At 52.7% G+C, this 15,657-nt stretch overlaps 1 protein-coding gene across 3 annotated transcripts in view; it reads right to left on the bottom strand.

Moving 5' to 3' along the window:
• Positions 1-648: 648 nt before the first annotated feature.
• The window catches only part of TTC7A (tetratricopeptide repeat domain 7A), a 152,893-nt gene continuing 137,884 nt past the window's right edge, over positions 649-15,657 (bottom strand). For all 3 annotated transcript variants that reach the window (XM_026046271.1, XM_026046272.1, XM_026046274.1), the window contains one exon: positions 649-964. In XM_026046271.1, the coding sequence (XP_025902056.1) occupies positions 743-964 (222 nt within the window). In that variant the 3' untranslated portion in view covers positions 649-742. The remainder of the gene's footprint in view (positions 965-15,657) is intronic.

Raw genomic sequence — 15,657 nt, 5'->3', positions numbered from 1 at the left:
ATATGGGTGTGTTTTTAATACCAGTCACAATGTGAACTGATCACTCTTTGGTCTTCCTTCTCCTGCAAATCATACTCCAATAGCAGCTTAAAAAAAAGGAAGGTATTATTAACCTGAAGTGGTTTAGGCAAGTGCCACACTAAATAGAGCAAGTATATGCAATATATAAGAACAAGGGAAGAAAAAGGATTATCAAAATAGCTGAAATAATTTTGTAAACAGTATATATTACTTGTCTATATAGCCTAATAGTCATTCCTATCCTGTCGGAGGCGTGTGGAGACGGTCACATACTTATGCACATCTCGGTTCAAGTTAGTTGCTGCATTTACTCCTGCTTAGAGCAGGCCTGAGCTTTAACTCAGTGTCTGGGCATTTCAGGGATAATATAAATGGAAAGGTGCAAGTGCTYTGAACAGCTACACTCTAGCATCAACTATTACACAGTCAGTCACCTTGAACCAACACCCTGAAATAAGTCCTGCTGGTAGCTTGAACAGGCATCCGTGACCAAAAAAAAAGGCCTTTCTTTTTCTTTCTTCGCTGCCTGCTGCATATTGTCCTAAAGTTAGGCTTTTCTCAGCTAAGCATGTAGACCTGAGCCCCATCCTGGACTTGTTTTGCCCAGTTCCAGGTTACAATGGCACTTGTCATAGAATCCAGAGAGTTCGTTCTCCGTGGTGGTTGTGMTCATTTTGTTTCTTTGGTGCTGTCCCCCGACGCTGAGCTGCAGGGCACGGCCTCAGAGCTCCCGGGGTATGACAGTGAAGGGCACGACGGGGCTGCTGGACTCGAGGTCGAGGGCGGTGAGGAAGCACTCCACGGCTGCCTCGTCCTTGCCCTGCGCTTGCAGCACTTGGCCGAGGCTGTTCCAGGCGCGGTGGCTCGTGTTGTGCGTCTGCACGGCGTCCCGGAGCACCTTCTGCGCCAGCTCCTTCCTCCCGAGCCTGCTCAGCACGGGGCCCTGCCAACAAACAAGCGATGGGCGGTGAACAGCAGCACCGAGCAGGACACTGAGGAGATGCCCTCGCAGCCRCCCTCCCACTGCACTTCAGACCAGGTTCTCCACTGACCTGAGAGGCTCAGCAGACAGACTGAGAGGCTCCACAGAAACCTCTGACAGTCCAGAGCGGCAGAAAAAGAGCTGATATAGCCCTAAAAGAGCAGATGTCATAGCCCTAAGAGAGAGATCTCCTGCTATTTATGGAGGMGAGAAGCAACTGGCTACTAAGCTATGCTTTTTGTTTGATTATGGTATGTATTTTAGAGGAGCATTTGTGATTTTTTGTACATTTTTGGGTTTTTTTTTGTCTGATCCTGCCCTGCAAATGCTCCAGCTGTGTGTTACTGGGAAAGCACATCCTGGTGCTGTGTGATGCTAATAAGAGGGGGAAGGTTTACATTTTAAGCATCCCACTCTCCTCCAGAGGCTTACATCTGCTTTTAATCCACAGGAAAATACACACAGGTTCAATTATTCCAAGTATCTACATTCTCTTGTGTGTCCAGCACATCCAACTGGGTCTGAGTTAAGTCTCTCTGATCCTAGGTCTTGACATTTGTATTAAAAGTTCTTTCCTTTTGAAAAAAAAAAAAATAACACAGTGAGGGGAGCGAGGTCCCCTCCGGAGCTCGGGCTGTGTGTCAGGGCTGAGTGTATGTAATGGCACCAGCACACTCAGTCCAAGTGCTGTTTGCACTCCATGTACATCCTAGAGCTTTGTGGGGGAGGAGAGGGATGAAGAATTCTTGCTTAAAAAGCTGTCCTTAGGGTAAGAAAAGACACAAGTGGGTGTAACCATCTGGAAGGAACAGGAGGGGGAGGATGAAAGAAGTGGTAGGAAGGACATGTTTTCCCGTCGGGCTCGCGTGGATGCGCAGACCCCACAGGGCAGCCGTGCGCCGGGCTCCCTCCGCGCCGCGCCGCGCTGCCCGCTCCGCTCCACGCTCGCCCGGCCGGCTCCCGCAGCCCTCGTGGACGGGCATGGCCYGGGAAGCGGCAGCCCACACGTCTGCTCACGGTGCCTGCCAAGCCCTGCTGGCCCCTGCCCGTGGCCATGGCCAAACGCCCCGTTTTCCAGCAGCAGGGCACCCGTCTAGGGAGCCTTTGGCAGCAGGAGTTTAAGAAGCGCTTCCTCCTGCGTGAGGGACCCCAGCAGGGTCTGCCACATACGTGCTACCTTGTCAGGACCATCACTGCAACATGAGTCACCGATGGTGTGAGCTTCACAGGGGCGCACTCCTGGGCTCAGCATGAGGCCCACATCTAGGACATCCCCGTTCTTTGCAAAGCCAGCAGCCCTTCTCCACGCTGGGTGCGGGATCCCAGCGCATTAAAGTGCTGCTTCCACTCCCTTCTTAGTCAAGGGGCTCAGCAATTCCATGTTTCCATATCAGAACAGCCYGTGGTATAATATCAAACCACAATAAATACACACCACGTCTTGGAAGCCTTTTTGTAAGAGAATACCAGGCAGTTTAATTTAGCAGACACAAATGGAAATACAGGAAAGCAAGATGACTGCCCGACTTCATGTTTTGCAACCACAAGCTACACAGTCTCAGGAAATCCTACATGTAAAGAGAAGCATTAGCTTAGTCTTTAAGGGGTCTAATTGCATTTAGTTAATATCAAGAGAAGAAGAAATCTTAAAAGGTTTGCAACAAGAACYTGAAGTAAGTTTCTTATGAAGGAACCGCACCGGTTTTGCAAGTAGTACAGATGTTTCCTTTGCTTTTCCTAAACTGCTGTTGGATGCAGGTTGCATCCAACATCATGATTAAGGCCATGCAGCCACGATGTTACCAATAACTATAAAAACACATGACTTTGCCAGAGAGGGGTTAAGAAGTAGGTGATTATTCAAATAAAGGTGGCTCCTCCTTGCACAGAATTCTGACCTAGCTGTCAATTCAGCATCACATCTGGTCACAGAAGGATTCAGGGAGGATGTTTGTCCTTTAGGTTTATCTCCCTGTTGCCAAGTGGCGAGGCCGCAGGGCTGACCTTGCTCTTTCGCCGGCGTTCGGACACGAACTCCACGGGGAGAGGCCGTGTGGAGGCAGCCACGTGGAGGCCAGTGCGAGCCCGCAGCACCGCCCGGGAGGCATCCGGGCAATCACCACTGGAGTCGCCAGCTGGGCAGGGACAATGAGGAAGAGCAAGGGCACGAAACGAGGCCGCGGCGAGTCTGCCGYCCCCAGCCCAGCGCTGGCCCCGACCACAAACCCTCGACCTGCAAACTCGCCTGTCACCCAGAGGAGCAGGGCCGCTCCAGCACCCTGCAGATCGGGAAGCAGCCCGGGCACTGGAGCAGGCACCGAGGCAGCCCCCGTGCACGTGGRTGCCGGGGGGTGCAGGTGCCCGTGCCCACCTGCCAGTCCCAGCAAGGGCGCAGCATCCCAAGGCCAGCAGAAAGACTCCGTTGACTGCCAGCTGCTGTGCGGGCAGGAAAAGACATCCACCTTTTCCTGGTGTGTTTTGGGGGAGAAGCGTGGGCAGGGAGGCAGTGGCTGCTGGGCCGGGCCGGGCTGCAGCGCGGGCTGCGCCAACGCGCAGCGCTCACCGCCCAGCCTGCTCTTTCCCCGAGGTACTTGCACTCAAGGGCTGCTCCTTGCTACTGCATTTCCTATTTCCCCATGGAGTCTGGCTAGCTATAAACAATGTCTGCGTGTTGTTGCTATGTAGGTCCAGCTGAAATCTTCCTACAGTGCAAAAGGGGAAAAAAAATTATATATAAATTCAGGAAGCCACCCACTGACAGGCAATTTGCATTTTCATCTGCAAGATATATGTTTTTTTTTTTTCTTCTTAAAAAGCTTTTTTCTAATGAAAGTTCAGTTCCTGGGTTTCCATGGAAACTCATCTGCTTGCGGGGCACGCAGGGTTTCATGGAGGCAGCGCTCGGCCTGGTTAGTGTGAGTGCAGGCAATGAGTGTGAGTGGCGCAGGGCGCCTTCGCCCCGGGGCTGCGCGGGGCCCTTTGCCAGGCGGGAACGCAGCCCCCAGGGAACAGGGCGGCCTCGCGGCTCCGCCACCTCCCGCCTGCCACCGGCACTTCCCGTTCCACCCGTTATTTTCCTCCCAGGGCTGGTGGGTASCTCTGAGCGGAGACTATTGTTGGTGGGCCTGGTTCTGCGTCAAGCCCGACTGAGATACAGGGACAGGCTTCTTTTTAAACGGGAACGTGGCATAAATAGCAAGAAAAATAGAAGGGGTGGAGGGGAAGGGAAAGCAAACCAGGAGGCGGGTGGGAATCACGCTGGAGCCCCCGCGAGGGCTCCCACAGGCCCTGCTGGGCACGAGTGCCACGTGCTGCTGCATCCGTGCAGAGCTCCGGTGCCAACTCAGCGAGGGTGATTTGGGTGGTGGATTAACCGACTTCCATTCTTCGGGGTTGCAGGGGAGCCCTGGAGTGCAAACAGGGCCAGGCTAGCGCGGCCCGGGCTCCCAGGCGGAGCGTGCAAGAGGAGCCGAGGCAGCGAGGGAAAACACATTTATAATGCAGCACGGTGGCAAAGTGAGACCCGGGCAGGGCAGGCCAGCCGTGACGGCAGCAGCGCTCCCGCGCACACAGGACTCGGCTTTCTGGCTTGGGGAGCCTCGGCCCGGTGCCTGGAGTCCTAAAGGTACTTTGAAAGGCTGGATGGGAGGGGAGGGGATGCGCTTACGGGCAGCGTTTTCAAAGGTCCTTCAGCCCCTCTCTACGTGTACCACAAACCACCAACCCAAACCCAGCCCTGGCTCTAAAATGACACTGGGTTGGACTCCCCTGTCTTCAGGGATGTGATACTTAGGAACTGGTTAGCAAGTGAGGCCACATTCTTGTTTTAGAATAGAAGAGCCATATTGCAATTTAGATTGGCAAAGAAGTGATTTGTTTTCATTTGCCATTATAAGAAGTAAGCATAATTCACACTAGGAGGTCCTGAAATTCCTAATTTGTGCCCATTTTTCTTTACAGTTCAAAGAAATCTCCCTATAGTTTTTTGATTCATAAAATCCTCATTAAATAGGTCAGAAAAGACCACACAGAGAACTATAAAACAGGCTTCATGCACAACTGGGAGGCTATTTTTAGTAATGAAAATCAAAATTTTGGTTGCTAATGTTCAAAGACCGAACAGAAATCAGGGTGTAGTTTTCCTAGACCTGGCATCCTTGTCTCCCTACACCAAGGTGGCCCAGATTTGTTCTTTCCTTAGTGACTTGCACTGAAAAGAGGTGTCCAAAAAAGCATTTCAGTTTTGGATTGTCTGCATGGCCTTTTTCTTTTTATGATTTTTTGCAGAGCTTTTACAGACGGACTAGAATCGTTCTCCTTTAAAACTGACTTTAATATGTATTTTGAATGCAACTTCTCTTTGCAGCATGGGCGCTGAATTCCACAGTGYGATTTTTCACAAGGGAGCAGAACTACTTTGTTCCATTCTACACCCRAAGAAGTAACAGGAGTGAATGAGACGATGCAGACCTCATGCTGGGCTACTTCTAGTGCATTAGTTGGGTAACTTCAAGGTAAACCAGGTGTCCTCAGTCCCTACTACACTCTGCAAGGTGGACACGTCACTAATGGTTTCTAGACAGGTGATGAGGTGCTGGCAAGGCCAGCGCACAGTGCAGGGAAGGAGTCATGAAGGAGTGTGCTCATTGAGCACTTCAGACCCCGTTTCTCTGTGGTTTCTTTCAAGATGTGCACTGAAGCTGCAGGCCTGTCAGTCAGAGACACTGAAATGCTTCATTTGCTCAAGAATGGCAATCTTGCCAAGCATCTGGGCAGGGCAAGCACCGAGATGCTGCATCACTCTTCACAGTGTTCTTCACTGGTGCTTAGAGCTTCAGCACTCAGAGATTTCAGCTCTGGTACTTCAGCTGCCAATCTCTGCCTCACCTTCTTTGTGGCCTAAGGAGGAGCATGAGATCCAGCAAAAAAATACACCTGTAAAGCCGCAATGGGAGGCTGTGTGAGTCTGAAGAATGAGAGATCTGTAAGCCCACAACAGACCCTCCCACATGGAGCTGATCTGCCAGCCAYGGAGAGGCAGCAGGGGAAACATCCCTGGAGAGAAAGTAAACACCAAAAGGAAGAAGAAACAGGGTGAAGAGAGAGAGAGCGAGAGAGGAGCAGCCCGTGTCCTCAGCTTGCCCGGTGGACTGCGAGTCASGGTATCCAATGCTGATAGTGTGTTTGAAGCTTAAATGTGATAAAACATTTACTGTGATGAAAAGCAAACTCTAAGGCAGCATTTCAATGTGGAAGGCTGYGATCTCTTCACAGAGAGACTCCTACAAGCCCAGGAAGAATGCGAAGAATGTTTTCCTGCCTCACTGGATTGTCGTCACTTAGGCTGCATTCAAAGGCCAATTGTTTGTGGCACTGAATAYGCTCCAGATAGTCCTTCCTTTGCTGAGACCATCACAGAGATGAAGCAGCAAGCAAAGAAGCCTAACAAGATGTCTCAGCCACATGCTCGAGACTAACAAAATGCGGTGTTTGTTTCACATGCTGTTTTCCTAGGGAAGGCAGGAGCTCTCCAAGCCCGGCTCTTGGCAGTTGTCATAGTAATGCTGCAGCAGAGCGCTCAGTAGCTTCCACCAGGTCCCAAGCTCCTCCTGTTGCCTGCAAAAATACACGCTCGGAGGTGCAAAGCCAGTAAATTATAATAATTTATAATGCATAATTTATAAGCTAAGGCTCCAATTCTCAGTGAAAGAGAAAGCCCTGGCAGAAAGCCCTATTGAAATTGGGGAGGTTCAGCCTAGCTGCATGCTAGGCACAAAGCCTCAGAACATGCACAAGCCCGATCCTGACCAGCCTCAGTGATGGAGAAGAAGCATGCAACACATTTGCAAAATGCTCAGAAGTGCTAACTTGACTAGAAAGGGGGTCTTCTAGACTGTGCTTCATGGGCTGTGAATGCATTTTGCATTAAACCATCAGAAATGTTTCAGGGAGCAGGGGTGCAGATGAGGGACAGSCTTTGGCATGAGAAGCTTTAACATCTTCAGGCTGAGGAGCGCCTAGGACTTGCCCTGCTTGTGCACGCAGGGAGTTCTTGTAACTGTGAGCAAAACAGGTAAAGTTGTGGCAATGATGAGGCCCTCCCTACAGAGCTGGGCGATTCTGCCTCTTCTCTCAGCAGACAGGTGCCTGTGCTCTCCTGCACACAGCCAGACATTGCTGCAATAGCTGACACCATCCAGGCTTAGAAGCTGGATGRCCAATTGATCCGAGTGCCCCCCGTGTGTTGGGGCTGAGGAATAAGGAATTCCTGGCTGCTAATATTGCCCAGAACAGTGCTGGACCTTTCCCCAGTTTTCAATGACTGGGTAGAAAGGAAAGGGGATGCTGATGTGCGTATTCCCCATGCACGTTATCTTCGTCTCTCTGAGCTGGTTAAGTCTTGTCTCAACACATGAGTGACAAACAGCTTCTCCCAAGTAAGAACTTGGGCTCTGCGAAGGCTCTCCCTGGACCTGGGAGAAAGCTTTGGCTGCGTTAGGCGCCACGGGAAGCACGTGGTCTCCAAGGAAGGGAGCAGGCAGTGAGGACGTGGCTCAAGGAAGCCCATGGCCTGCCAGTCTACATCATCTCCTGAAAGAAGACATGGGAGAGATGAGAGAGTTATAAAGTCATTTGGTTTTCCGGCACTGGCAGTGTCGAGGAGAGCGTGTGCTGTGAAGGGCATCCCTGGGAAGGAGCGCTACACCSCGAGCCTCGGAGTGCTGCTCCAGCTCCGCCGGGAGCTGCCGGAGGGAACGCAGCGCGCGCCGGGCTGCATTCCAGCCGCTGCCTCCCGCTGCAGCCCGGGCGCCGCCCAGCCCTGGGGAGCTCGTCCGTCCCCTCGCCTTCCCGTGGCACGGAGTGTCTCATGGACCGTGGACCTGCGCGTGCGAAGGGCTTGGCTGAATTACAGATACCGCTGGATTTTCTGTTACACGCACAAGAGAGAACGAGYGGAGGAGCTCCTTGAGAAGATAAAGAATTAAAGCCTTCCGATAAATATTGCACATGTGTTAATGGCAGCGGTGCTCGGKGCCAAAGATGCTGGAGAGCTGCGGYGTTTCCTCCTTCCTGTTTGCTTGGCAAGAAGGAACTCGGGCTTCCCTCTCCTGAGTGTGGTCGGGGCAATTCATCATGACAGTTTGCTGGAAGGCTAGGGTTCTTGRTAATGCCTGTGCCCTCCCTTCTATATACTTACATATATACTATTCTATACACTGTATTGCTGTGGTCTTTCACTGTGCTCTGTCTTAGTGCTAACAGGCAGCCTAAATAGCACAGAACTGATGTAACTGGTTTGTTTGTGAAAAACAGTGCTTTAAAGTTGCAGAATAAAAGGAGCGATTGCTGCATCCCTTCTCCCGCTCAACAATTCCCTCAGTTCCTTCGGAACCAACATTTATGGATTCAGCTGTAGATGAGCAACTTGCCTGCTGAAATTCCTAGGCTTTAATCTGATCTTAGTGCAGGGTACAGCACGAGGATCACACTCATCACCACGGCAGCACAGCAGTTAAGAGGCTGCCCATGGAAAACATAATCAAAGCTAAAAACCTACTGGAAGATGAGGTTGTATCTCAGGGGAGGGACTTCTGCTACCGGCTTGGCCTTAGGGAGAGATGAGGCCAAGCCCCATGTCTCTAGGCCTGGGTGCAAGTTTTCCTCTCCAGGGGTGAGTGAAAGGCCCCAGGAACTTGAGGGCTTCAAGAAATGCCGCAGGTTCCCCTTTTGTCAAACGTTACACCCACCTCAGAGGAGGGAACAGAGAAGAGCTGGGCAGTTTTGTCAGTCAGGAATTTACTGTGGTTTCTAAAGTAATGCAGACAGAGCCCAAGTAACCTGGTAACGAGCACCTTGGGGACACAGAGGACAAGTTACCACTGCAAAGGAATGCGAGTGATTGGCATGGACAGGCAGGAGCCAGAGAGCTTGCCTGGAAACGGGGATAATGCCACTGTGGCCAGCAGAGCAGCGGCTCTCCCGCCAAGGCGGCCGCAGGGCAACCCTTGCGCTGGCGCCGTGGGTCCGTGTGGTGCCCTACAGCGGCCCCACACATGTGGGCAGCTCTGCGCTCCGGATGACGAGGGAAACACGCAGTTCCCCCGGAGAGGGAACGGCTACCAAAGGTGTCTGAATGACAGCTCAGGCTTCCCAGGGCCTCCTTCCATCTTGTTTATGCTGGCTCCCCTGGATGGAGGAAGGAGGCCGGGCACCTGCGGAGGAAGCTCGAGGCGCGCAGCCCAGCTCCGGTGCCCCAGTCGCTGCTCCGGAGCTGCCATCCCGCTGCACGCACAGGGCCGGGATGGGCTGGGACAGCTCGGCTGCCGGGGCGGCCTGTGAACCAGCGCCTCGGCACGGGGAGCAAGGGGCTGCCGGGGGCTCTGCCGGGGCAAACAGAACCCAGGAAACGACTCCTCGGATGGTAAGTTGAGTGGATACACAGACTTCTTAATGTGAGCATCCAAAATGCTCATTTATCCTGTGTGAGCCAGAATGACCAGGAGAAAAGATAAGTTCTCTCTCTCAAGCTCAGCAGCTTCAGCACAAAAAAAATGAGTTAAGAGTCTGTTCTAAGGATTGCTTTTCCCTAAGGAGAGCTTAGAGCAGTTATTTTGGGCTATCTAAAGCACAGGAACATTCCTGGGATTCTGCAATAAGCCTCTGAGTTGGGAAAAYAGAATCTGCTAAGCAGCCATGGTTTTGGAAGGACGCTGCCCATCTTCCCCAAARGCAAATGGTGTTCGCCCTTGTCTTGTTTGGTGGGTCAGCAAAAGGTTCGTGCTAAGTGGAGGGCTATCCATCGAGAGAGCTTTTCTTAGGAGTAGATTAGAACCACTCCTCCTGCCCTGAGCCCAGTAACCCATGCACCAAGGGGCAGAAAGCAGCCATCCTAATAGCAGACGTGTCCCATAACCACCACGCGGCAAGGCAGCTCCATGGGGCAGGCAGCAAAGGGAACAGCTCCGTGGGAGGCCGCGCTGGCCGTGGTGCCGTTTCGGGAGGAGCCATCTCACAGGACATGCACTGGCAGGAAATCTGCCCTCTGGACAGAAAGAGGGAAGCAGCGCAGGCTGCTCTGCTCAGCTCCCTCCTGCTCAGGAGTACGGGAGCCACATCCGTGCAGGGGGGTGTGGAAGGAGGTGCCTGGTGCTCCACGCTGCTCTGGCACCTTGCAAAGGGGTAATGTGTCTCCCACACAGCAAGGGTGGAGAGGGAGGCGAGAAAGATCAAGGCCTCRGGAAGGGCACAGTCTCTTGAGGAGCCGAATGTTCCTTGCAGAATGAGTGTGTGAGAGGATAAGGCAGCTCAAAGGAGGAAGCTCAGGCAGAGGAGGAAAGGAGAGAGGGGAAAAAAGGCAGATGATAAGCAAGGGCTTTAAGATCACTTCTGGAGAGACAGAGGGAAGCCTGATGCAGCAAGGTGCTTCTGGGGGGCAGGCTAATGCAGACGTGCTGCCCTTCTCCGTGTCAGGCTATGTGCTTGTGCACAGAAAGCCCTGCAGCTTGCCAGTGCCGCAGGGCACTCAGAGGCAAGTTCTCTCCCGCCAGACCCTTGCCAGCTTCCCGGCTTCCTCGGAGCAGCGCTCTTCCCAGGCACCATGTGYTCAGCCCCAGCATCTGGGCCGTGATTTTCTGGCAGCTGCACAAGATCCCTGCTATCAAATCCCACCTGCCAGTCTCATGTCTGCTCCCACAGACCTTTGCCTGCTAGCAAATGTTTCACAACCACCCTGCCAAGCAGGGCACGTCCCGCCGCAAGGCAGGAACCTGCCCCAGCGCTCGCTGTAGCTCCAGTGGGCGCTGGAGGGAAAGGCTCCAGGACAGGCCTCTGGACTGCATGCACTGCAATTCGTTTGGGTCACAGTCTGCATTGCATTCTTTTCAGCACTGCTTCAAAACAAGTATTTTTCCTCYGATTTATGTGAATAACATGATTATTTTGACACTTTAAGAAGACTGTTTTTTTTTCATTTTTTTTTAATCTTTTTTTCCCAAATACATTCTCTCAGCTCTTAGAGCTGTGCAATAAGAGAAACTTAGGATGTGCTTTGACATGAGAAATCATCCTGCTTTCTGGAATCCTTTTCATTCCAGTAACTTGTGCTCGCAGGTGGCTAAAAAGCCCGTGCCTGCTGCCCACCATGGGTGCGTGGGAAGTTTTATTCGCTGTAGTTCTTGTCTTTTTTATACAGGACTTTCTGTTTCCCTCCCTCCCTTCGTGGCTTGCCAGGCAGGCCCCGGTCAGCAATGCCAGCGCTGCAGCACGTGCGCGCACTGTGCGTTGCTTTGTGATTAAAGCATTGATCAAAACACTGACATCCAGTCACACCCCTCCTGGCCAAGAGGCTACATGAACAGCTGCCCTTCTGAATCCTGTTCCTGGGAGAAAGGACTGCCAYGTTAGTGTAAATGGTCTGCTGGAGTAGGTTACAGCCTGACTTGCCCCAGGGTGAATCTGAGCAATGGGGCTCGGGCCCCTTGCAGATGATCTCAGCTACCTGATTGCAGATGTGCACCTCGAGACAAGTACCTCCTTTTCACTGTGTCACCTGAGACACACCTGCCACATGTCCCATAGCAGCCACCACGCCAGAGCCGTGGCTCGGCGCAATTCCTCCAGGCCTGGCTGCGTTTCTGGGCCTGACGCTCTGAAGGGACGTGATGCTCCTCTAGAGAGGGAAACATCGGCTCAGCATATTTAGCCAAGATACAGCAGCCAGTAATCGGTTTGGGTGAAATGTTGTTGAGGTACCTAGCTATATATCACMATACTCGCCTTTTGGTTTCAGAAGCAACACAGAACACTGAAAAAGAGGCGTTGTTATTCGTACAACAAGCACATAGGGGACTGGTAGCAGAACTGGCCTAACAGCCTGACTGCACGTCACCATTCAGAGAAGGCCTCATTCCTGTGGAAGCTCCGCGAGGCCTGACAACTTGCTTCACATGAGCTCTGAAAGACCCTAAAGCTGCCTCAAAACATCTGCAGGGAGGAACAGCTACTTCCCTTCCCCCCCTCCAGAGACACCAGCTAAGGGATAAAGCCAAAGGACTAGTCACTGGCCTGGAATCTTCTTGGAAGCTTCTGGAAGCRACTGGAAGCCTCTGCAGAGTAACTGCGAACAGAACCTGATGCGCCACCACCGCAGAGCAGCTAGATAATATTAGACCCTGGGGGCATCGTTTGGTGGGAGTCTGATAGTGGCTTCTGTTTTTGGAGAAGGACAAATCGATTTGTTGAGAACTGCTGCAGGGAACCCAATGGGTCACCATGAAAGAGATAAAATAAAAATAAATCCCTTGGGATTTTCAGCCAACCAGTGGCAAAACCTCARCTGCTTGAGCAAGCCCTTCACTCGGACCAAAGCCACGCTGCAGTTCTGATCACGGGCCAAAACCAAACGCACAGAGCAAGCCAAACTCACAGCGCTGTGAAGCCTTCCATGTGCCCCTGGGCGGCGGGGCCGTTTGCACCGCAGCGTGGGCCTTGGCGCTGCCTTGCAGCGCAGCTCCCAGGGGCTGAGCGCGCGCGGCCGCTCAGACGGCAGCGCCGGGGCAGAGCTGCAGCCATGAAACCCAAAGAGCCACAGCCTCCTACAGAGCRCCCGCTCCAGCAGGAGCCCCCGGTGGCCCATGCGCCGGTCAAACATGGACATTTTCAGCAGGATGTTGCCAATGAAACGTAACTGATTTGCACACCTGCTGCGAGGGACTGCTCTGCATTTCGATTCCCTCTTCAGCTTGAGCAAAAGCGGAGCAACTGCCGAGGCTACTACAGTGCACTGAGGGCCCCTCTTTGAACTGAGAGTAATTGATAATATGGATGGCAACAGCAGTGCTTGGGGTTTGATGCTACCTTGGGAGGGTTTTCTTTTTCCTTCTTTTTCCTAGAGAGCCTGAGAGAACTTGCTCACGTGTTCCAGGGGCTCTGGGAGTGTGGGGACTGGCGGGGCTTTGCAGAGTTTCTTAACTGCAGGGCATCGTGATCGCTACTGAGAATAACCCCCTSCAGACTGAGGTGAGTACTAGGCCGACCCTGACTCCAAAATCGGATCGCTGGGGAACAAGACGGCTCTGGAGTGAGCTGAGGGTCGTGGTGCGAGGCACAACATCCAGCTGTCGCTCACAAAAAGGCTCTTTAGCCTGTCTCAGTAGCACAGCCAGACTTGAACATAGGAAGGTGTTTCACTGCTACCACCTTAGCCTGTCTGAGATACTGTGGGTTTGCCCAGCAAGGTCTGAGACAACAGAGCGAGCTGCTGCAGTTGCACGGCCGGCCAGCAGGAAATCTGGCTGGCGATGCCCGCCTCAGGCTCCCGYGCTCCATCCTCACTGACCCAGCACCCATCAGTGAGATGCAGTCGTGCCTCCAAAGGACACGTGAGTGTAGGGGCCCTGTTGCAGCGCAGCGTTGTCCTGCTGTGAAGGAGCAACCTGCACTTGCCGCACTGGGGCAGCATCCCAACCGTTCTGCCCTCCGTTCTGTTTGGATCCTGCTGGAGAGTGTCCAGGGTAACGCGCTCGCCGGCAACRCGCCCTGGAGCGCGGGCAGCCACTGACAGCTACAATCACCGTGTTTTATAACCTCAGGTGCTCGGGCACGGGAGGATATTGCTGAAGAGACATAAAACAAGGGGAGGGAGAGCTCTGCAGCCATGGAAGGAGTTGCTGTTAATGTTAATGGAAAGCTGGATGGCAGAAGGTGTTCTCTTCTCCAGCATCTGTGTTGTCCAATGTAACATGAAAAGTACACAAGCTAATTTTAAACTAGTTACCCAGGCAGCAGGAGGGCACGGGAAGCAGAAAATTCAGGCTTTGGCAGCTCTCTCCCTAAAAATGTGATGTAAAAATCTGCTCCATAGCACTGATATCTTTTGATTGTATTAAACAAGGCTTGGATCAAGGCCAGAGCCTCTCTGGTTCAGGTGCTGGGTGACCACTGGCCAGGTCCCAGCTGTCAGGGCAATCCCGACTGCCCTCCCTCGCCGTGCTGGGCAAGGGCAGAATTTAGCCGACGTTTCGCACGTGCATCCATGGACATGCCCAAGCACAGGCGGGTAACGCTGCTGGGATGACAAACCCRACACACAGGTGATGCCTGATGAACAGCCAGCTCCATGCAGGAGAGGCTTCGTTGGGGAAATGCCCAGAGGAAAAGAAAAATAATAAAAAAATCTCCTAGTGCAGTTTAGCTGATGCTTTATTTTTGTGTGCCCTTGATGCAGAACAGCACGCTATCATCTCTAAAGATTAAAAGCAATCCCTTCTTAYTGCTCGGCTGGGTATTTTCAAACAAATTCATGCATAAATGAAAGCAAATAAAACAGCGCCCCGGGGCTCTGTGGAGATCCTGGCCCTTCCAGTTCCAGGTAGTCTGGAGCCAAGATCCATACACAGATCCGTAACAGCCTTAGCCCCAGCCCCGGCTCGGATGTGCTGGCAAAACTGCTCCAGCTGCAAGGGGTGCGGCTGGCCGAGGGCTCTGTGTGTTCTGAGGCCATCTCCATTTTGTGGTTTTTGGGGTATAGCGGAACTGGCTAAAGTTGCTCGTGTGCAGTACTGGATTTTTCTTTTTCTTAACTGGAAATTCAAGCTAAATGATAGTTTATTTGCTCTGGGTTCGGTTAAACAAGACTTCAGAGTAGCTGGTTTGATTTTCATGATGTTAAGGTCTTTTTTTGATGGTCTAAAGGCATGGGTGGAGAAAGTCACCCTCCTCTATATCAGTGCAGGATCGGGGCCTGAAATGACAGAATTAAATGCAGGATAAACTGAGTGAGCCTCAGGCACTGATGAAGGAACAGCTCAGCTCGCTCCAGTTAACATGTCCTGTGCTTTTACCCACTTTGCTTCATCACTGAGCGGAGCTGGCCAAGTAGCAGAAGGAAATCCCTCCTCCGGCCCCGTTCTGCTTTTGGCCTTTGCTGAAGGGCAGCTGCAGGAGATTCTTCAGCAGTATTCTGGCCAGGCCTGTCCCAGGGGGAGCTGCGCTTGGGAGAAGGCTCCAGATGGGCTTTTTGTCCTCAGCCCTGCTTAGGCCCCAGCCTTGCTCTGCCTGGGAAGCAGCTTGCAAAGCTTTGCTGCTGTGGTTGGGTTTTGGAAGGCCGGACACACTTGTTCACAACATCACTCGCAGGCCGAAGTAGCTCCAGGCAGAGCCAGCATGAGATGCTTGTGCCAACCATGTGATGGGAATGTCAGTTTGGGGCTGGTGAAGGTAGGGAGGAGGAGGAGGGTGCTGGATACGTAAACGTGCCGCGTTGCTCACAAACAGCCCCGTGGTGCAGCGGATCCGCCGCACAWGCAGGAAGCCCCACGGAGGGTCACGTTCCCGTTGCAGCCGCCGCACAGTTTGACCCCCCCAGCTATTTTTTGGCCTGCAGCCTGCCAATATCACGTTCTGCTGCTTGCTGTTGCCTGGGGAGGCTGGATAGGGAACCCAAGGCCACGGTTGTGGTATTGATCTGCATCTGTGGCAGCAGAGGCTGGAGATCACATGGCAGTGGGGAACAGATCCCGAGGAGAAGGCAACAGGCATCAGCTTCTACCAGTCCCTGTGCCTGGCACTGGCTGCCGTTCAAAGAAGGGATGCTTGTTCCATGGACAAATCAACTTGAATTTTAAGACAAAAATTGAATTTTAAGATCAAAATCC

The sequence above is a fragment of the Nothoprocta perdicaria genome, unplaced genomic scaffold, assembly GCF_003342845.1.
Source record: "Nothoprocta perdicaria isolate Ctin4 unplaced genomic scaffold, notPer1 scaffold_43, whole genome shotgun sequence".
NCBI classification, from domain to species: Eukaryota; Metazoa; Chordata; class Aves; order Tinamiformes; family Tinamidae; genus Nothoprocta; species Nothoprocta perdicaria.
Note: the sequence above shows the minus strand (reverse complement) of the source record. Positions and strands in the feature narration are given on the sequence as shown.